This window comes from Parasteatoda tepidariorum, chromosome 1 (assembly GCF_982258835.1).
Source record: "Parasteatoda tepidariorum strain Cologne lab strain chromosome 1, Ptep-v5.0, whole genome shotgun sequence".
NCBI classification, from domain to species: Eukaryota; Metazoa; Arthropoda; class Arachnida; order Araneae; family Theridiidae; genus Parasteatoda; species Parasteatoda tepidariorum.
This window is the reverse complement of record NC_141755.1, coordinates 80,713,447-80,737,509: the sequence shown is the minus strand read 5'-3', so window position 1 is coordinate 80,737,509 and position 24,063 is coordinate 80,713,447. Positions and strand designations below refer to the sequence as shown.

Here is a 24,063-nt window from a genome sequence, read left to right as displayed (position 1 = left end):
TCAATTTAACCTCAGTGTCAATTAAAATGTGTTCCCCTAGAAAAAATAAAATTTAATAACAATATGCAATAACACTGACGATAAACAATAAAAATTAACTAGTTAAGACATTATACTTGAATTCAAAATTATCAAATATTTATTTCAAATGTTGATTTAAAAAATTAGGTGGTTTTGTAATTCTTTACATACTTTATTAATAATTTTACAAAACTTTTCTTTGTTACGTACTCAATAACAAGTGGTAAATAGATCAACTAATTTATAGTAAATATATAAATAATACGTAAACCAATATCTACACACTGATTCCTCTAAACTAAATTAATATAAAATTAAAATTTTATCTTCGCCATAGTCTAACTTTTTTTTTTTTAAATAGTTAAAACATTTTATGTTGACTTTTATTACAAAAAATCTAGTTGAATACTAGTCGTAGTTACTTAGAATTTCAAATCAATTGAAATTAATTTATATTGTTTGTAGGGACCTCCTGGTGTTAGAGGAGAACAAGGATATCCAGGACAACCTGGTTTCCCTGGACCAGAAGGTTTAATAGGACCAAAAGGAGAAAAAGGTGAACTGGGAGTTCAAGGTTCAAGAGGACCTAAAGGAGATAGGGTTGGTTTACACAATTTACAATGCAGTTGAATGTTTTCAAGTCTTCAACTATAAAATTTTAAATTTTTTTATGTTTTCTTACTTTTAGGGTAAAATGGGAATGCCAGGATTTCCAGGAGTTAACGGAATTCCGGTATGTTACAATTTTATCCTTTTTTATAAACAAGCAGTTACTGTTGCAAAAATTAAAAGACTATAATAAAAGAAACATTACAATTTCTTATTTTTTTTTCTTCTTAAAACTCGTACATTGCTTTTGCATTGTATTTTTTTAAAGAAAAAAATGCTTTCTTTTAATGGATGACACAAAATCTTTGGATGTTATCCCTTTGACTCAGAATTTTTAATACACATATTATTCATACTTTTCAAGACTTTGTACATTAATTGCGGTCAAAATAAGCTAATAGTATTATATTTAGCTTTTTAATAATTGGTGGTTAAGAAATACAGTATGAAACACCAGAATCTTTTTCTACGTTAAAGGTAAAATTTAATCATGGCAGGCTTCCAAACAATAAATTTAAAAAAAGTTTTTTTTAAATAATTTAATATTAAAAATAAATAATTAAAATTTCTAATAATTTTTAAAAAAAAACTATTTACAGTTATTTAGATCTAAGAGAAACAATTATTCATCATTAATTTTTTTTTAATCTACAAAATAAGTTTTTTCATAAATTTTTAAATATGAACGGAAAAAAATTGACTAATTCCTTGGATTTTATGCTTTTTGTGAAAATATTACTCCGAAAATCTAGCAGATTGTTTTCAGTAACTATAAGGCTGTGGTTTCAATTAAAAAAAAATTACCAAAATACATTTTGCGTCCGAAAAAAATATATAAACGAAACAATAGTGATCCATCTCCTGTCAAAGGGTTAATCAGAGGTACATACCTATTTGGCTAAGCCTGGCAAATACTCTCTTACTTACTCCTGATTATTTAGAAAAGCTTATTTTGGTTAGCTGAATAATCTACACACTTCTTCGTTTTGTTAATGAAGCAGAGATTATTTTTTCCTCAAAATTCAACAAATAAGCCCTTGAACATTTTCGCGAAACACTTGAAACAATCAGGATTTTTAAACCGTAAAACAAATTAACTGGACATTGGACAGAGTTCAGCAGCTTCATAGCGTTGCCATCTTTGCGTGAATGAGAATATCGTATGCTAATAGCCCAGGGTCACAAATTAGGAGTGCAGTACCACTGGAAACTCCTCATGCATTGAAGGGAATGGAAGAAATATTTGGGAGTCAACGAGGGCGCACGAACCCCCGTTTTGTTGGTCATTAGAATGACAGATTAGCTCATTCGGCTGTAATACGTACCCATCTGCTAGGAACTAGGTGGCTTCATTAGGTGGGTCTAGTTGGTGGGATAAAATTCTGCTTGTTTAACCGTATTAGATGAAAGCAGATAATGAACGGTTATTCTCACAATCATCAATTTGAATACAAACTTATTTATGCTTATTTGTCTGTTTTGTTTGAATATGGTAAAATAACAATTAAATAAATTGTTATAAAAAAATTTCCGAGAAATTTCAAACATTGAAATTGCGTCATAGTAAGTAAAATTCAAATCATTAGGTCAAAAGTTATTCAAAGTGCAACGATTTCATTTTGATTTTTGCGTGCTTTACATTATCATTACTATAAATTTAGACTAATTTACATCATCTATTCAATTATTAGTAGAAATATTTTGTATTTTAGGGCACTCCTGGTGATCCAGGACCTCGAGGACCCCCTGGATTAGATGGCTGCAAAGGAGAAGAGGTGAATAATGAAAACAAATTTTTATTCTAGAAATCAAACAATATGTTTCGTTTTATCTTATAACGTAAGTCTTTTTAAACTTCCAGGGCCGTCCTGGCCGGTCAGGTGTAGATGGCGGTCCAGGACCTGATGGATACCCTGGTACTCCAGGTTCTAAAGGTGATAAAGGTGAGCCTTCCTATGGTCAACCAGGGACTAAAGGTCAAAAAGTAAGAGATTTTGTTTCCCATATCTTATTGCTATTTTTTAAACACATTACTAAAATATCTTAGTAATTTTGTAAGTAACAGAAAAAAATTATATATTTAAAAAACACTCAAACTTCAAATCTTTAACTGAATTAAATACTTGCTTCCACTAAAATCTTAATTGAAGGGGATATGTCTTAATAATTCTATTTATGCTGAAAAAATTGAGGAACTTGTCAATGAGAAAAAAAAATGTTTAAAAATATTTTGAGTTGATGGTTCATTCAATTGACCAAGAGTACCATTTAGAAATTTTTTAAAAACTCCTTTTTTATATTTTTTATATGTTGTAATAGTATGAACCATGGTATGAACATTTAAGAACATTGAGTAAATTTGAAACTCACAGAAATGTGAAGAGAGTTCTTATTGTGTATGACGCAAGTATGGTTGAAAGGCTGGAAATGGTATTTTTTCTGAAGTAATGATTTTAGGCTCACTGCTTTTGTGTGTTTATCTTCACGAAATCAGTTTTTATTACTTCATGGAAACATTACGATAATTTTGATTAATTATAACTAAACAGAATAATTAGTTACTTTTAATCTCGTACAAGAAATTCAATTTATATTACTATGACTTACAGATTATATTCTTAATTAATTAGTGAATTTATTCAACATAACATAATCCACGGCATTTTGATTTATTTTGGTCAGTACTTATTTTTTTATTTTCGTTCCAGGGAGAACATGGAAGAGATGGTATACCAGGTGCAAGGGTATGTACGTAGAGTTGTATTACTTTTAACATTTTTACAAATTTACCATTTTCGTTTGATATAATTTTTGTTTTGTTGCATTTTAACTATTCAGAAATTTTATAATGCTCTTTAACAGCATTTACATACAGTATAATTATTCTTTTGCAACTTTAAGCATTTAACGTAATATTATATTTGCTACACTTGTTTTTTTAATTATAATTTAATAAAAAAATTATTATGCGCAACTCATTAAACTAATTTTTAAAATTAATTTTTTGAGTTTTTATTACATTTATTTAAAAAAAATATTACATACATTTAAAAAAAATAAATAACGAAGCTGTTTTTTTTCCAGGGTTTGCCAGGTTTAGATGGAAGACCAGGACCTAAAGGTGATCCAGGACCACCAGGAGTTTATGTAATTCATAAAAATTATTTTTAATTTTAATTTATTTGCTTCTCTATTGATTTATTTTATCTGAGTTAACTTATCATCTGAATATTTCTGTTTTTGGTTTTTATAATATTTAGATGGAGTTGGTTAATTTTTAAATTAATTAGGTTATAGATTAGGTTATTAGGTTATTAGGTTTATTAATTAATTTTTTAAAAAATTTTTTGTCGAATGAATAAAACCACAAATTGAATTGAAATATTATTCCATGAATTCAAAATTCCTTGAAACATAAATAATCTTTCAGTAAAACTTCAAAAAATTGGTTTAAAAAACATTAAATTTATTTTTATGCATGCTATTAAGAAAACTGACTATAATTATAAATAATTAAATTCATTGCTATGGATCTTAGAGAAAATTACATTATCCTTTAGATAGATATGCTAAAGGGAAAGTTTGTAAAGTAAGTAAAAATTTCTGTACACATTAAATTATTAGTAGAAAATTCTACCCGCTTTTAAATATCATACAATAATTTTTACTGTAAATTAATATTGACAATATTCTAATTTCAAATATCTTCAGTCAAAAAGAAAGAGAAAATTCGCCTCATTTAAAGTTAACTAAAAAAAAAAAAAATGAAAGAATTATTCTAATCTTAGTAATTTAAAGTCATTATGGAAATTATTTTGAAGGTAAATATAGGGTTTAATTAGGCAATTATCTTGCATGGAGAAAAAGTTCTGACTAATCAACTGTACTTGTATGATAAAGACATTTTTAATTAAAAAAAAACGCAATTTGGTACTTGAACTTCAAGAAGATGAAGATCACTGATACTCATACATGTGATCTATGACATCCGCACCGTCCTGATTCTTATTTTATAACTGCCGTTAAACAGCCCATCCGATTTTTGGATTTACGACTACTACTGTTCAACTCCGTAGCCTTAAAATTTTGAACCCAATCTGCAAGCCCAATCTGGAAGACAAGGGAACTCCTATATCAAATATTGGAAGAAATTTGTCTTCGTGGAGGACTTTATGATGGAACTAACCGCATTCGCATTACATGCAAAGCAAAATCACGAAAACCTCCCACGGTGAGCCTGATGACAAGGATACTCTAACCCATAATCTTTCTATCACTGAGGATATTTTACGTCAGCACTGTGGTTGGTGCGAGCCGGGTGTGGATTTCATATCTGCCAGTCATCGCTGGGAATCAAACCCGGTTCACCTCATTGGAAGACGTGTTGAAGTTGAGCTGAACTTCACATTAGTTAGAATGTTTATCAACGTTAATTAAATACAGCGTCGTATCACGCATCGAATTTATTGAAATATAATTCTTACTCGTCTACGTCAACTTAGATTTATTATTTGCTTATTAATTTTATTTTAACCATGAGATATTTTTGTTTTGTGTATCTGGCAACTTCGAATCAAGATTAGTTTGTTCATGTTCTTCATGGCTTCTTGCCTGTCTTTGTGCTAATAAGTAAAAACTATATAGTGAAAGAATTGAAATCTTTGTGAAATAATCTTTTTGTAAGAATATAGAATGTTTCACTAAAAAGAATTGATACTTGACGGGCTTGGTTCACTCGAAATAGAATGGAAAGAACAGTTGCTACTGCAAACAAATGCCACGTTTCAACAACCAATTATGATCGAGTTACCCACACTGTGTCACTTGTAGGTATCCCATTCTTCTCTTAACCCCTTCTTTCTCGCTCCCGTGAAAATGACGGGGTGAGTTTTCAACCGCTATTTCTCCCTCCCGTGATATTGACGGGCTGGAGTGTTCAGTAGTAACGCGCCAATAAGAATAAAACTAATTCATTTCTTCTGCCCGGAAAACATTTTATTTCTCTTTTGACACACCTGATGGCAGTAACAGAATATTTTTAAGGTAATTGTAGATAATTAGTTTATTTTAAACTAGTTGCAGCACTAATCAAATACGTAATACAAATACAAAGGCCAAAAAATTGGCGCTTTTATGACCGTTTTCTTGAAAATTAACCGATTGTTAAGGGGTCAACAGTATAACACCAAGACTAGTTTCTATAAATATTTATGCTAATTGTATCAAAACATCTTCATTGTATTTTTACTGTTAGAGACAAAATTAAAAGAAAATGTTATTTCCTTACAAAGGGAATGTTTTTCTTAAGTTAACAAATGTCTCTTATTTATAGGGGCAAAAAGGAGATGTTGGTTTTCCGGGACCAAAAGGTAACATGGCTGTTGGTTTTCAAGGAGAAAAGGGTGTTGTTGTAAGTACTATTGGTGCAATAATTTCTAATAAAAATCAGATTTCATTAACAATCTCCTTATGTCACGTCAGTGAGTGAAAATTTCTAAAATAGTAACAACAGGTTCAAAAGTGTTTTTTCAAAAGGTGATTAAATTGTACACCTTTTCAACGCAAAATGATTTAAAATTACTAATTTTGAAACGTTATTTGGAAATTAAAATTATTATTAATTTATTTTTTAAAACTCCTTCTGCCATTTTCCAGTAAATTTCTTAGCAACTATTTTATGCTCACAAAATTAATCTTTTCTAAGTAATTTTCGAAAACATCATGATTAATATCAGCAAATATATTTGAAATTTCTAAATATGACTTCCTATATTTAATAAAATGTTTCTTTCAGTTTTGGGATATTCTAAAAACACATTTTTTTTAAAGAATAGAGAATAATGGGAAATCTTAAATATTGGTGTCTAGACAAATGAGGTATTGTTTCCGATGTATTTTTCTTTTTTTTATTATCACGGAATCGAATAAACTAAGTATGAAATAATTTAACTAATAGTTCAGAGCGTGATATCAGTCTATTTTGTATGATAAGATTTAAATAATAGTTTTACTGATCTTCGGTCATGACTATATAGTAATTATTTTTGATGACACTATTTCCATATCAAGATTATTTTATTCATTACCATTATGTAACTACATATATTTCAGCCATATTCTCTTTGAAATAATAAGTTAACCCTATTTATATTTCAATTTTGTGATTATATATTTGTAATATATTTGTAGTACTTCAATTTTGCAAATATCTATTTCAACTAAAGTTTGTCTTTCGACGCCTTTCTATTTGAATGCAAATAATTTTAGTTTGTACTGGAGTCGAATTTTTAGGACAGGATTTCAATAACAGTTTTATTTATCTTTCGTTACGACTATTTAGGAACTATTTACGTGGACACTATTTTCGTAACGTAATATCTTCATTCATTATTGAAATGTAACTACATACATTTTTGTCATGTTCTCTTTTGAATAAGTTTTAACACCATTTATATTTTAATTTTTTAAATGCAAATAATTTTAGTTTGTTCTGAAGTCGAATTTTTATGAAAGGATTTCCAAAAACAGTTTAATTAATCTTTGGTTACGACTATTTAGGAACTATTTTCGAGGGCACTATTTTCTCAACGTGATAATTTTATCCATTATCGAAATGCAAATACATATATTTCAGCCATGTTCTTTTTGAAATAAGTTAACACTATTTATGTTTCAATTTTGTGTATATATATTTCAACTAAAGTTTGTCTTTTGACACCTTTGTATTTAAATGTAAATAATTTTAGTCTGTACTAGAGTCAAATTTTAATAGCAGTATTCACCGACAGTTTTATCAATCTTCGGTTACGACTATTTAGAAATTATTTTCGAGGATACTACTTTTGTAATGTGATAACTTTATTCATTCTTGAAATGTAACTACATATATTTCAGCCATGTTATCTATTTCATTTAAAGTTATTTTTTTTGACGACTTAGCAGTTAAATGCAAATAATGCTGTTCCTGATCCTCAAAATTATGTATCTAAACTAGATCATGTCCATAAACCTCGAACAGTCTAAGAGGAAAAGTTCTGAAAAAACTTGTTCAGGGTAAACTAAAGACATCCCTAAATAGGAACATATGCTCCCTGATCTTTACTACACTTGGTGCAGGTTTTAAAAATATTTCGTCTTTGTTCATAAAAGAGGCAAAGAGGCTCTTCATGTGGTTACGAGCTAAACTTGATTTGTAAGTTTCTCCTTAAAACTAGCTCCACTAAAGCTATGATGTTTCCTTAAAAGTAGAATCCCACCAGGGTCATATATCTCGAGTACTAGTCTGAGAGATATTTAGAGATTTTTAGGAGTTTTCTTGTACTTGGAAAAGATCACACTAAAAATGAAAAAGCAAATGTTTGATTTAGATGTCTTAAAAGAAGCAGTCTTTGCTAAAGAACTGATACAAATAATTTTTGAAGTTATTGGAATTTCATATTGTAGTTGAATGTCAATAATTTGAACAAAATATTTATTGCTATATTCAGGAGCATGTCCACTACTTTATTCAAGCTTTGAGCACCAGTCACTGCAATGCTTGGTACTAAAAAACAATATGGTGGAAAATAAGCGAATATTAAAGTTATTTATACTAATTCCTGCATTTCCCGTTACAACTATTTCGAGAATATCTAAAGTGTTCATAATCGATGTTGCATTGCAATATTCTGTTGATATTTGTGCGTAGCATAATTTAAAATTAGACACCGTTATTAATTCTTCTTAGTCTTTAAAAGACATTGCAAAAATTATTCTATATGCGAATTTTTATACCAAGAATAAACTGAACCAATAACTATTTTAAGAAAAGTCAAAAAAGTGATATCTACGAATTATTAAACTTAGAAAATAATTCAAATTTAAAAGTTTCTTATATATCCCTGGGTAGAAAAAGTATTAAAAGCTTTTTCTGCACTCTAATAACTGACTTTCAGATTTTTTTAAATGCGCAATCATTCGTTTCTATTATAGAAATAGCTTATTTTAATTTGTGTCCCCACTTTTTTTTAGTCATGTAGTGTAGCTTGATTTATGATGAATTCACATAACATGAAAATATTTTTTAAAGGGACTTAAAGGATATTCAGGCCCTCGAGGACTTCCAGGAAGATGTTCAGACGATCCACAATTCAGAGGAAAAAATGCTACTGTAGGGCCACCTGGGCTTCCAGGGATGAAAGGATCAAAGGCAAGAATAATGAATTCATTATTACTTCTATTAATAAATGTCACTATGTAATTCAGAGCCAAAAAATGTAATTCAGTGTAATTTAATCTGATCTCAGTCTGATTTAATTTGAAATTTTTGTGCCAAGGTTAAAAATATTTGATGATTTATTTTAATGGTATTTTATTCTTAATTTGAATTACATGTAGTTTATGTAATATGTGGTTAAATATGTAATTCAGAAAGATAATAATATGAAAAATATACAAATGCGGAAGTAAAAAGGGGACTTAAAGCAGTAATTTAAATTAATTCTAAGTCACCTAAATTTATTAAAGTACAAAAAAAAAACGAGAAATTAGTTTCAAAAATTCAGATGAACAAATTGGATGTAAATAATAATAAAAATGATAGTAATAAATAATAATAATAAATAATAATGATACTAATAAATAATAATAATGTATAATAATGATACTAATAAGTAATAATAATAGATTATAATGATACTAATAAATAATAATAATAAATAGGATGTAAAAAATAATGATACTATCAATCGAGGAAATTTGAAAAATCTATTATGTTGATAATTTAATAATATTCATGCAATTATATGAATAAAAATACTGTCTGATTTGATATGTCTTTTTGCTTTGAATATGTTCAATAATTTGCTTTAAATATTGTTAAGAAAATTAGTTTTGAAATTAGCAAATTGAAATGCTCTTAATTTTTTTATACTGTCTAAAAACTACAATTTACATCTGATATTTATTTAAAATTTAAACGCTTATATTAACAGTTTTTCGATTTGTCTCTGTGCCAAATCTAATGGCTTAAATATTTTTGTACGCCTAGACTGACTTGTAATTCATTCCTTTTCATCATTCCCATCTACAAAAAATGTCCCGTTGCAACGTTTCCTTTTTCTATATCAGTATTAATTATTATTTTACGAATCATCGTAAAATAAATACATAATTTATTATTTATTACTAACAATTATTTTTATTATACTCTAATTTCAAATTTCTAATTTCAATTTTATTTCTACATGCTTTACTATATTTATAAAGAGTAAGTAAACAAATTCTACTATTTCCCGATTTTATAAATTTATTTTTGCGAACAATTATCGAATTTTTTAAAATTAATTACTTGTTTTTCAGGGTGAACCAGGTGAAAGGGGTGATAGAGGTTTTGATGGAATTCCTGGAGTGGCAGTAAGTAACAACAAATTTTGTAATTCTGATATAAATACAAAATGCTTGTCATGTTTGAAATGAAGGCAAAAAACCGAACAAATACAAAACAAGAACTGGAAGGAACCATTAAAAAAAGGAATTAATTCATAAAAATACGAAATCAATGAACTCATTCATTTGCTAGATTCGAGTAAAGAAAAAAAAATTTCTCTGTGTTTTTTGGGAAGAATCGCTTAATAATGACTCAATAATTAAGCTGCAATTAACTCGTGACTCAATAATTTCACGATCTTTCCAAAAAGCATTAAAGGAATTTTTTTCAGTAAAGTTACTTAAATTTTAAAAAAAATTATGGGATGTAAAAAATTTAGGGACTCAAGTTTCCATTTCCATTCTATTTCAAATATTGAGAGAGAAATTTACTCCGTAAAATGCTTAAAAAAATTAGGAAAAAATTGTTTTTGAACGGAATCGCTTAAGATAAATTCTAAATCAGATTGATACAAATGATTCTGATTGATCGCACTCTAAAATTTAATGTTTTGATTGTTTTTATGAACTTCAGTATCACGCACGTGTAAGAAACTCTTTTCTTTGTTTGAATTTTAAAATATTGGAGTATTTTCTTTAACAATATTTTAAAATATTAAGAGTGGTCAATAAAGGCCATAATTTTGCAACCTCAATAAAAATTTCCAGACATACGAAAATAAAACTTGCGCTGAAATATAATTAAAGAATAAAGTCCCAACCGTTCATTAAAATTAAATAATTACTGATATCTGCCACGTAAAACATAGAATCAGATCCTCAACTGAAACTAACTCTAGAGATGCTTCACAAGGCATAAAAAGAGATTGATTATCTTGATGCAAATCTAGTGACTAATGTTGTCCAGATCGAAATGTACTGAAATGGGTAAAAAACGTTGCATTTTTATTATTTTGTATATATCTAGGAGGCTCCGCCTTCGCTCGCTCCGCTTATCAACCTCCTAGTTTGCTTCGCATTTATATTTGTTTTTATTTTAAAAAACGATAACAAAAAAAATTTTTTTTTTGCTGATAAATTATATATTTATATTATATTTAATTAGATATTATTATTTTGTGTAAGAACGTTTTGCTAAAACGTTAACTCGAACTGAATAAATGATTACAAGGATTCAAAAATTAATAAACTGAATTTAAAATAAAAATTAAATTTATGAATGCAGACGTGTCACACATTAAAAAGAAATAAATGAGAAGAAATTTTACTAGTTAGCGAGATTTATACCAACTATTACTTATGATTATCATGTCATTGTATAAGTTCAAATAGAAAATGGTTTTTATCCCTCTAGAATTATGTTCCTTATATTTATAAAAACTTCAATGTAAATATTTAACTTTACGTACGACAACATCTAATATCCTCCCTTCATTTTTACGTTCAGCATCAACTCTAGCACGAGCTTATGATCTCGATCGAGATAAATACATTTTCCTAAAAAAAAATTAGATAAATGGTCATTATTTAAAGCAAAAGTAACGAGAAAAAAAACATGGAAAAAAAAAGCATTTTAAATTGCAAAGAAACTTCAAGAAAATTGGAATTTGGAAAAATACTCATGCTAATTTCATAAGTAAATATGACAAAATTACATTTCATCTCCATAGTTGCATCTCCACAGGCTGCAGAGCATCTCGCGCAGTATTTTTTACTATAAGTTTAGCAAGTCATAATTCTCCAACTATAATTATCAAATGTTCATTTTTTATTTTTATTGTACTTCCTGTTCATTTTTCTATAGATCTTTGTCATTTTTTTCTTTGTGTAGAGAAACAAAATGTTTCGAAACAAAGAATTGCAGCAGCTTTTACGATTTCTTGAAACAATTATTTCTTTTACATAGTAGAGTAAAATAATAATTTTTTAATATAATAATTACGTCTTTTTAGTAATCGAGATTAATGTAGTAATTTTGTAATGCTACCATTATTTTCCATTGATTCTGTGGTTAAATTATTACTTTTGTAATACTGAGGAATTTCTACTTAGTTGAAAGTAGAAATTCCGTAAGTAGTAAGTAGTAATTCTGCAAGTAGTAAGTAATTGTGAAATCCTTTTAATAGGGTCCACCAGGAGATGTTGGAATGGTTGGTGAAAAGGGTCTTCCGGGTCATCCAGGTGCTAGAGTGAGTATTTTCTTGTGACCTTTGTTTCAATTATTGTAGTTTTACAAAAACTGGGCATAAATTGCATAGTTTTACAAAAATGATTTAATAATTTTTCTCTTCCATAAAACAGTTCAATAAGCATTGCGTGAAAAACTTATGATTAAGTGACTAGGATTCAATCTTAATGGTTAAAAAATGTGACCTCAAATATGATAAATAATTAAGGTACGGAATCGAAACTCAAAAGCGTACTTCATCTTATCTAAATATCTGAATATACATAAGATTTTTTTTATTATTTTTTTTTTAATTATTTTTTTTATTTATTTATTAAATTGGAATATTTGACTATAAAAATATTTAGGTAGCAGGAATTTGAGAAATATTGTCCCAATATTAAAGTTAGTTTGGAACCATTAAAGTTAGTTTTATTTCTTTAATATTTCAGCATGTCTTTAGAGCTTTTAAAGCGAATCGAGAAATATTTGCACACAATTTTAAAATTCACTTATCCAAAGATGATTCCATGAAAAAGTAATTTTTAATAATTACTTATTATGTCTCATTACTTTATTTAATAATAATAGAATTTTTTTTTTAATTGTAACGGGGGAATTTTTTTTATAATTTCAAGGAAACTCATTTTGAAAGGCAAAATGCAAAATTTGCTCAAAATCAGTCAAATAGTTCCTGAGAAACCTAATTTTAAATAAGCGGCTTTTTTCAAGAACTATTAAACCGATTTCGTTCGACTTTTGTATTTTGCCACATGAAATTACATGTAGACTACACAGAATCTTTTAACCAGCCTCGTATCATAATTGCATTATCAACAATTTTAGTGACATCTGTGCTAACTATATAGAGATAAAAATAAAAATTTAAAATTGTTTTAAAAGTATTTCTTAGCATGTGTATATATTTTTAGAAATTTTGACACCTATTCACTGAACTGATATTAATATCTAAGTTCTCTTTTGAACCAAAAATTTACAAGTAATCTTTAAAGTGTCCACTAAATGACTCCCTCAAGCGCAGCGTTTAAATTGTTTTAGAAATATTTCCTAGCATGTGTATATTAGAAATTTTGACACATATCCATTGAACTGATATTAATATCAGTGTTCTCCTTTGTACCAAAAAATTATATGGAATTATTAAAGTGTCTACCAAATGACGCTCTAAAACGCAGCTTCTAATAATAACTAGAAAACAAAGTAGAGTAAAGTTTATGACCGAAATTGACAATATGCCCATTAAATCTAGGCTACACAAATTTTTTAACCTGCCTTATATCATAATTGCATCATCATTGATTTCAGCTACAACTGTGTTATTTCTATAGAGGATAAGGTCAAATAAAAGTTTTTTAAAATTAATCATAATTATTTTTTAACATATGTAAATTTTGACACCTATCCTTTTCTTTGGTATTAATATCAAAGCTCTATTTTTAAATTGCTGTTACGAATCAAAATAATGAAATAAGTCGAGATAAATCAACTGATTTGATACTGGTTATGTAATGAATACAAGTTACGGAAATGCTAATATCTCATAATACTTATAACAATATGTGCATTTCGATATTTTTTGCTGATTCGAAAGATTTTTTGTTTTTTCGTGTATTTTTACAAAAATTGTTTTCTCATATCAAAAAAAGAGTTTTTAAGAGTTGAAATCTTGGAAATTTAAATATTGATTGAATAAAAACTAAACGCTTTAAGAAATGTTTTGGGTTACACTAGCTTGAACTAAGTTTGAAACTGTTTCGACAGTCTATGGTTGAGAAAAAAAAAATTTTTGGTAAACAGAACAAACTAGTTTCCTGTCATATATTTTATTGATAATAATTAAAATAAGGTCCAACAAACTACTTTTTAAAATTTTTTATAATAAATTCTAAAATAAACTGTGTTGAGTAAAAAGAAGGCACTTTAAAATTTAATATAAAATTTTTAATTTCTCTTGGTTTCACCAAGCAGGCTTGCTGATATTGGGCAGTGGCATTAGAAACAACAACATAAATGAACCCAAATGATAGTTTGTTGAATTTCTATTTACTGTGAAGCTAAACATATAATTTTCCATTTCGCACCAATTGCAGGGATTTCAGTTTCAGGTAGATTCAATGCGCATGTAAGCGTCAGATTCTTGTCGATTTAAAGATTGCCCTCAACATGTCTTTTTTCTCTACACAAGAGGCAAGGCATTGGCAAGCAAACTACATTACCAATGGCAACTTCAAAAGAATTTTTTTAAATAAATTTATTGTAATAATTGTTTTAATAAATTTATTTCAATAATTACCTTAATAAATTTATTTCAATAATTATTTTAATAAATTTATTTCAATAATTATTTTAATAAATTTGTCTCAATAATTATTTTAATAAATTTATTTCAATAATTATTTTAATAAATTTGCTTCAATAATTATTTTAATAAATTTATTTCAATAATTATTTTAATAAATTTATTTCAATAATTATTTTAATAAATTTATTTCAATAAATTTATTTCAATAATTATTTTAATTAAATTTCATAATTTATTCATTTTCGTAATTTAATTATTTTAATAATTTATTTATTTTAATTATTTATTTATTTTAATAATTTAATTATTTTAATAATTTTATTATTTTAATAATTTATTTATTTTAATAATTTATTTATTTTAATAATTTATTTATTTTAATAATTTATTTATTTTAATAATGCAATTATTTCAATAATTTATTAATTTTATTAATTATATAAATTACGCTTTAAGCAGACAACCTTCACTATCGAAATACACTGGTTATCATAAATTAAGGAAAATTCACAAAAATCGCGATAACTCAAGAAATTACACATGGAATTTTATGAAACTTACCCACAATATACAACACATAGTAAGGTATTAAACAACATAAAAAGAAATTATCAGACATTAATAGTAGTATAGAAATTAGCACATGTATAAAATAAACAAATTGGAAGTATCGGTTTGCAATAGAAAAAGTACCTTTAATATGGAATATGATTGCCTCTAGAAGCAATACAGCACAAACAGCGATGTGTGATGCTTTCAATTATGCGGTCTATCAGTTCAATAGGAAGTGAGAGCCATTGCTCTTGTAAAGCAGTTGCAAGCGTGGCAAGGGTCTGAGGGGGCGGATTGATGGCAGATACACGCCTCCCTAGAGCATCCCAAACGTGCTCGATAGGATTCAAGTCCGGGGATCGAGCTGGCCACTCCATGCGAGTAATTGTTTCCTGTTGAAGATAATCATCAACAATGCGAGCTCTGTGTGGTCTTGCATTATCGTCCTGTAACAGGAAGCAATCACCAATTGCCCCGGCATATGGGCGCACATAAGCATCAAGGATGTTGTCTCGATAAACCTGAGCATTCACGGTTCCCCTTGGAAAGACATGGAGGTATGTGCGCCCTCCTAAGGATATGCCTCCCCAAACACAGACACTGCCTCTTCCGTATGCATCTCTTTCACGGATGTTTGATGGATGATAACGGGTCCCAGGTTCTCTCCATATCAAATAACGTCTACTGTCACTTTCTAGACTAAACCTGGACTCATCCGTAAAGAGAACAGGCCTCCATTGATCTGACGTCCAGTGGACATGTTGTCGGGCCCACTGCAAACGGTTTCTCCTATGGCGTGATGTGAGCGGCACGCAAATGGCTGGTCGTCTCGCATACAGACAACCTTCGTGGAGCCTTCTGCGCACAGTTGACGTTGACACCAACCTTCCGGTGGCTGCAGCAAGAGAGGATCTAAGATGTGTCGGAGTAGCGGTTCTATTCCTGCGTGCACTTAATGTCAAATATCGGTCATCGGCACTGGTCGTAACAGTTGGCCGTCCTTGACTGAACCTCCTAGATGCCGAATCTGTGGTTTGAAATTGCCTCCAAAGTCTATGAACCACAGATGGACTCACATTTAGCCATCTGGCCACTTCTGATTGACTCTGCCCTGCCTCTAGTCTCCCGATGGCTCTCCATCGTAGTTCTTCAGGCAAATGATGCCTAGAGGTCATTATTACGAATTGGCTATCTCAGATTTTCAATGTCGCAATCACAGTAAAATTTGTGTGCTTTCTCTCAAACTTGGACTTTTATGCTCCAGGCAGATGACGTAAGCCGAGTGCAGCGCCACTAATTTGCATATTGCAATTTTACTCAGCTACTCTTAGTGGACAACATATTCAAATTTTGCACGGTTTGGCTTACTTTTGAAAGAGTTATCGCTATTTTTGTGATTTTTCCTTAATTTATGATAACCAGTGTATTAAGTAAATTTCGATAGTGGTAAGATAGATATTATTGTATTTTGATTGATTATTATAAATGACATTTTCATTAAATGAAATTTCTCTTTTAGGGAAATGATGGTATTCCAGGGCCAATTGGTGAAATAGGATTTAAGGTAATTCTATCATATTTTTATTATATAGTTCCTTTAAAAATGACATAATTGCTTAATTATATCATGAATAAGTGTCATAAGTGCGTATCAATAATGTAATTTCCGTAGTTAAATTTTTTTAAAAACGCATTAGTGGAATAGCAGTTGTATATATATCACATTTTCTCTTACACATCACATATTTTTCTTTTTATAAAAAGAAAAATTAATTTTATTTGAATAAATGTTTCTACTTGAATAAATTGTATTATTGTCATACATTTATTTTGGTGTTATTCTCTTTCATGTATTATCAAGCACTATTTAATAAATAAAATTTTTATGAAATACAATGTTTGTTTTAAAGTATTCCTTAAAAATTGAATCAATGCTCGTATTTAATAATGCCATAAAACATGCTTTGTGTATTAAATTACGCGTCATGATTTAAGCATAGCAATTTGTCTTAAGTTATTCATAATTTTTTTAATCGATTTTTGCATGATTTTTCTTTAAATAAAATTGAGAGAAAACAGGAAGAACGATATTATAAAAACAATTAGAAAGTTTTCAATTTATTTTAAATGTTTATTAATCAATTAATTTGATATGGCTATGGTTTCATGTCTTTTGATTTTGGAAAATAAATGATTTTGATAATCTCTGTGAATAATTTATTAAAGGCCATATTTTTAAAAATTTTTAGTTAGTACGGATTTCGTACGCCTTTGTTAAAATAATTAGTTGATTATTTAACTTTTTTGTGATAATTGCTCATACAAAATAATTTAAAAATTAAATTTTTTAAACTTATTGAATTTTATCAAAATTTTGTTTTCTATATTAAAAAATATTTTATTTCCTTAATTTGTATATTTATTAAATAGGGGGACAGAGGAAACGAAGGATTACCTGGATATGATGGCTTACCGGGATTGAAAGGAGATCCAGGGAAACCAGGTTCTTATGGTCCTAGGGGATTTCAAGGTCCTCCCGGTTTACCTGGAGTAAGTAACTTTAATAAAAACAATCACCATAAATAAAGTATTACGTGTTAGAGAAAACATTACTGAAAAATAACATATAAATAGAAAATCATTAATAAAATAACATTTACATACATAACACAATATTATTGGGTTGTCCAGAAAGTATTATCGTTTTTACCAGCTGACTTAAGCATGTTTTTTCACAACCAACTTTACACTAAAATTGCATAATCATTATATCTTTTGACAGCTGATAGATTAAGTCTTGCTTGTGAAAAAATTCGAATGATTCTATCTAAGTTTGGTTAGTAAATTACGATTTGGTTAGTGCCCTTTAAGATATGGAAAGTGAAAAGCAGAATTTATGGCATATTTTTGCTACATTACTTTCGAAAAGGAAAAAATGCTGCTTAAAAAATTATCTGATGCATAAGGAGAGGTATTTTTTAATTTTATAACCGTCATTGAACAGCCAACCCTATCCTGGGTTTACAACTACCAATGTTCAACTCTGTAGCCTTGCAATTTTGAACCAAATCCAGAAGACAGGGGAACTCCTGGAGAAGTAGCCCCAGAGGTATTGATTTGTTATGGGAACTAGGAGGACTTTATGGCCCTGACAAATTTAATGTGCACCAGTCACACGGGGATTCTTCGACCGGTTGGATTCAAACTCCCGTTCTCTCGAGCATGAGTCCAACGCCCTCCCAACTTGGGTATCCCGACCCTTTTGGAGATGTATTGACAAAACGCCAGTGCCAAAACTGTTTTTCACAATTTCAATCGTCCCGCAGTGGACTGATCGATCATTCCTCGTTAAACTGTTCTACCGTAAAGTGCTCGACTTCGCGTGCAGGTCGTCGGGCTACTGAAGAGGGGGTGCCATCCTCTTTGCAGAGGATCAAAATTGAGATGGCATGTCTTCGGATCATCCTCAAGGGTGCTTCCCAGACTGTCGCCAATAGCCCATCGTGCAGCTCTAGAGCGAAGTAAATTAACTACAACAACTACAATTTCAATCCGACATAATTTCGATTAAGATGCATGAAAATGCATTACGATGACTTAGGCTGATGAAGACTCAATAAAAGCATTAATTAATGCAAACTGATGAATAACAACAATTGAGATCGTTGAGAGATTGAATTTATCGAATTCGATCGTTTATACTCATTTGAAACGCCTAGGTTTATTCTCAAAGTTCGACACATGAGTTCCTTATGTTCTTATGGAAAGAAATTTATGACATCCAATTAGACATCTGTGATTTGCTTCTCAAGATGTCAAGAAATGTATCCATCTCTGAAAGGCATCATCACAGGGGACGAGAAATAGGTTGTCTACAATATTTATTCGGGTCTCTACAAAAATCTTCAGACGATGATACCGTTACTTCAAATGAGGAGGTCAAAAATCACCTGGATCAGTTTTTGGCCACTAAAAAAGGAAAAATTTATGAGCAAGAACTCATGCTAGTGCCAGAAAGATCGTAAAATGTATGGAATTAGAGTGGATAATATAAAATTCAATAAAATATTTATTCACTATAAGAAAATCATCTTTCATTTTCATAAGGAAAAATGAAATTAATTTCCGAACAACCCAATATATAATATTAACATAGTCTTAAAAATTGAGTTATTATAATATTAAAGATATTTATAGATTGAAGAAAACTTTCAGCAAGCTATAAAAAAATTCTAAATGATACACTTGAAAGAAAAATTTAAAAACCATTTGCAATTTTTCTAAAATAAATTAATAGAATTATAAGCTTAACAGTTATATATACTAATTGGACAAACTGTGTAATTATTTAGACTCAGATACAACCTTAAATTTACAATAAAAAAATCTGTCAATCCCAATATTAAAAATATGAATTAAACACAATCTCATTAAAGTTGTTAGGAATAAAGTGAAGAAAATTTTAATGGTTACTCAGGGTTCCATTCGTAAAGAAATAATACAATCTCATTATCAATCTCATAGTACAATCTCATAAAAATTGTTAGGCATAAAGTGAAGAAAATTCTGATGGTTAATCAGTGTTCCATTCGTAAAGAAAATGTTTTCTAAACTATGTTAACATGGGGAAGAACTTTGAAAAAAGATTAATGAATAGTCTTCGTAAGGAGGAGAAAAAGACTGAAGAACTTTGAAATTGTGTAATATTAACTTTTAAAGTATATTTTCTACACAACCAAACATTTAAAACATTTTTACTTCTAAATGAATTTCTTTAAGTGGTCAATATCTTTCATCACTGTTGTTATCAAATAGGGCTGCATTGTTTTGATAAAGCTTATAATTTTCATTCTAAATTTCACTTATCTTATTAATATAAATTAATTATTAATTAAATTATGAATTAAATATTAAATAAATTGTAAATTAATTATTAATTAAATTATAAATTAATTATTAATTAAATAATTATTATTTGAATTATAAATTAATTATTAATTAAATTATAAATTAATTATTAATTAAATTATAAATTAATTATTCATTAAATTATAAATTAATTATTCATTAAATTATAAATTGAATATTCATTAAATTATAAATTAAATATTCATTAAATTATAAATTAATTATTAATCAAATACTTATTAATTGAATCATCTTATTAATATAATTTAAGATCATTTGCCAATGTGTGAACTATTAATTGTTTGATAGTTTGTCAGTTTTTAATAAATAATTTTATATAACGTCTGGGTAATATGTGAAATATTACTAATTTAATACTTTGCTGGTCAATTTAAAGCCTTCTGTATGTATTGCCGAATTTTACTTATCGATGTTAACTTTTACACTATGTGGACAAACTATCTGGTCATTTTCGGTTAAGGACCTTTCATTCTCTAATTTCTAACAAAATTACCTGCACTGATTGGTTTGTAATTTTAGAATATTTAACACAAAATAAATATTATCATAAATTAAACTCTTTGCAGTTAAATAAATGATATACTTGTTTTTCCAATTATTATTTGACGAAATTTGAGCATCGTTATATTTTATCAAGGAAAGTATTTCGATTTATCTTACCTAGGGTATTGAAGGAAGAGCAGGTGAGCCCGGACCACCTGGGCCGAAAGGTTTCCTAGGTCCACCAGGAGTAACTGGAGCTGATGGATTACCTGGTAACTTGTTTTTATCTAGTTTATATATTTTTTTCTCTTTAATTTAATAACAAAATTTTAAGCATTTGGTGCTTACTTGTTTGAAATACATTATTGCAGGTCTATAAAAGGGAATAAAAAAAATCATACCACTACATATTTATTTAAAACTTATTTAATTTAGGTTCAATTGGACCTAAAGGATTTCCAGGATTACCCGGAGGAAAAGGAGACGTAGGTCTTCCAGGCCGAGAAGGTCCACCCGGTCTTAAAGGAGACAAGGGAGATCCGGGTCCATCTGGGTCACCTGGTTCGACTGGTTCTTCAGGCCTCACAGGTGTTCCTGGTCCAAAAGGGGAGCCTGGTCCAAAAGGCACACCTGGTTATCCCATACCAGGTTCTGATGGACTTGATGGGAGTCCTGGTATGGACGGTTTATCTGGAGAGAAAGGTTTTATTGGAATAAAAGGTGATCGGGGTAAGTTATTTTATGCATATTCTATTTTTATTTAGAGCTATTTTTATTCTTTACTTTTGCGGATAGGGACAGCTGTCTATTTATACAGGCCTAAAGAAAGAAAGATAATTTAAATACAAAACTATCAGAAAATTGTTTATAACATGACAAAAAACTGCGATAAAGATATTAAATACTTTTCAGAGGAAATGCAATAAAAATTTTCAATTGGAATGATGCCAAGAAAGAATACTGCTTTTTTGAAATTTTAGCTTTGAGAAAACGCTCCAGAGGTTTTTTGGAATCACTCAGAGGACTACCAAAAGAACTATGCAAAAATTCGTACTTGAATATTTTTTCTACTCATTAAACCATTGAGTATATTACTTTATGATGCCATAATAATTTTTTTTTTTAAATTTAATAAAAATTTTTTAAAAACTCCTTGAGTGGCCTTAAATGGCATACTGGTCATAGTTGCCTCTCATTAACTAAGATATTTCATAAGTTTTTTCTTAAAAAATACTCAGTTGATCGTGAATTTTATACTAAAATTCTTTTTTTGAATTCTTAACGTATTTTTGCCCGTATTACATGACTCGATGTACTTTTTCTTTTTCTAATGATTTCTTTTTTTCCAAATCAGGTTTATCTGTAGTTATAAAAACAGAATATAGATAAAATGAATATTAAATATGCCTAAATATTTTTAAAAAATAGTTTTAGCACATCCAGCTTACAAATTTGCAAACGCTTCGAACACTTTGCATACAAATATTAAATACCTATGATTTGTAATAAACAAATAAAATTGTCGAATTGAATTAGTTTTGCATATGCCTTGGTAAAAAAAAGCTAATTTTAAAAAATTAATTACCACCTATATTAAGTTCAGGACAATATTTTACAAAAAATCATAGATTTCATTTAAAAAGCTCAACAAAAGCTTTATTCAGCAATATTGTCATTATTGCTGAATAATTAGCTTAAATTATTATTTAAAGAGCTCCATTTTGGTTACTAGCTGTGAGGAAAAAATATGTATCAGAAAATAAGTAATGATAACTAATATTAGTGAGTGAACTAATATTTACGCGAATATATTTAGTTTAAAAAAATATTTTTCTCTACCAATCAAGGCATTCCTGGTGACTCATCTGAAGGAATACCTGGAATTCCTGGAGTGCCTGGAATCCCAGGGGATAAAGGTCTAAGAGGCGAACCTGGCCGACCTGGAGCTGTAGGACCAAGAGGACAAAAAGGTTAAGCTAGTTTCCTTTCTCTATTGTACATTTATATTTAAACCAATCTTAATTTTTTTGTTTGTTTGCTTTTGTTTTTAGGAGACTCGGGCGGTAGCTGTTCTCAATGTCCTCCAGGCTCAAAAGGAGAGAAAGGTGAGAGAGGATTTGATGGAATACCAGGATCACAAGGTGACAGAGGCTCTCCTGGTCAGTCTGGACGACTAGGAGACAAAGGAGATGATGGATTACCTGGATTTCCAGGACCTCCTGGATTAGAAGTATTTATCTGCGTTTTTCAACAATAATTATCTCCTTTTTTTAATGAATAACAATATTGACAAAATTATTAAAAATCTCGTTATAAGTGCAAACATATAAAATTTTTAACATTATCAGAAAAAGTCTCTTTCTTTCTTTTTTTGAAAATATTTTATGCTTTTTCATGCATTTAATTATGATTAACTTTTCCTTATATTCTCAAATATTATTTCATTTTCATATTTAATTTATTGAATTTTTTTTCAGGGGTTGCCAGGGACACCTGGAGCTGCTGGAGGTAAAGGAGACAAAGGACAACCTGCATTTGTCGGTCAAGATCTTGTAGTTGGTATTCCTGGTAAGAATGCTTCTTGAAGATCTGAATTCTTCTATTTACTAAACCTATTTTTTTGTTTCCTAAACTGGCTGACCTTCAAAGCTTAACATAATGATTTGTTACTAGTTAAAGTTTTTGTTACCATAAGTAAAAATTTAAAAAAGAAAAATTAGCATGTGGCAAAAAATAAATTGTGTGTTAAAAATAATTGTATGACTAAAAGTATATGTATGAAAAAATAATTATAAAATAAATGCATTATAAAATAAATATAATATAAAAATAAAATTATTACTTTATGATAACGTTTTTCTCAGACGGCAAAAGTCTTTAAATATTTTACACGAGCAAACTGTTAGCACATTTTCAAAAAATATTATTCAAGTAATTTAAAAATTGCGTCATTTTTACAGCCTAAGTTTTTACGGACCATATTATGCAAACAAAAAAATTGCGTTTTTTGATAAAAACGTTCAACGTTTAACGTTAAGAGAAAACATTCAGCGTTAAGAGTATCTTTATAGGGGAATTTTATTGGATTAGGAGTGTGTATTTTAAAGTTTTTGCTTCGAAATATACTAAATATTTATAAAATCTTCTTAAAATGTGAGGACAGAAAATTTTACAAATTGCGGTTACAAACTATTATTTTAGCGAGGAAAAACAAAAATGTTATCGAAATTTCCCGAATAATTATTGAGGAAGATGGGATTGAAAACATCAAAACCTGTTTGATTACCGTAGTAAAAAGAAAAAAAGGGAAAAAAGTGGTTAATGGAAACGCTTCCAAGTTTTATCAGACTATCCTTTTATTTGTAAAACATTTTTGTTTCTCTCAGGCTGAATTTGCAATCTCTAACGTGTATATTTATTTCATTTCTTACTTGACAAGGACTCTAAAGATATGTATTAAGGGTAGTCATTAAAGAACACCTTATAAGTTATAATCACACTAAAGAAGATAAGAATTGATGTTAAAAGAAGAAAGTTTTGTTCTTAATATCGATATTAATTTTTGTGTAAAAATAGCAGCACAGGCACAATGAATAGTTATTTTAAAATAAAT

At 28.7% G+C, this 24,063-nt stretch overlaps 1 protein-coding gene across 1 annotated transcript in view; it reads left to right on the top strand.

The window, feature by feature from the left end:
• The window catches only part of LOC107441250 (uncharacterized), a 73,793-nt gene that overhangs the window by 18,276 nt on the left and 31,454 nt on the right, over window positions 1–24,063 (top strand). Inside the window, exons 4-20 of the mRNA XM_087167473.1 lie at window positions 487–621; window positions 710–754; window positions 2,343–2,405; window positions 2,492–2,614; window positions 3,339–3,374; window positions 3,715–3,777; window positions 5,963–6,040; window positions 8,699–8,818; window positions 9,970–10,023; window positions 12,123–12,185; window positions 16,558–16,602; window positions 17,469–17,588; window positions 20,632–20,722; window positions 20,886–21,179; window positions 22,298–22,420; window positions 22,502–22,680; window positions 22,928–23,018. Coding sequence (XP_087023599.1) covers window positions 487–621; window positions 710–754; window positions 2,343–2,405; window positions 2,492–2,614; window positions 3,339–3,374; window positions 3,715–3,777; window positions 5,963–6,040; window positions 8,699–8,818; window positions 9,970–10,023; window positions 12,123–12,185; window positions 16,558–16,602; window positions 17,469–17,588; window positions 20,632–20,722; window positions 20,886–21,179; window positions 22,298–22,420; window positions 22,502–22,680; window positions 22,928–23,018 — 1,723 coding nt within the window. The remainder of the gene's footprint in view (window positions 1–486; window positions 622–709; window positions 755–2,342; window positions 2,406–2,491; window positions 2,615–3,338; window positions 3,375–3,714; window positions 3,778–5,962; window positions 6,041–8,698; window positions 8,819–9,969; window positions 10,024–12,122; window positions 12,186–16,557; window positions 16,603–17,468; window positions 17,589–20,631; window positions 20,723–20,885; window positions 21,180–22,297; window positions 22,421–22,501; window positions 22,681–22,927; window positions 23,019–24,063) is intronic.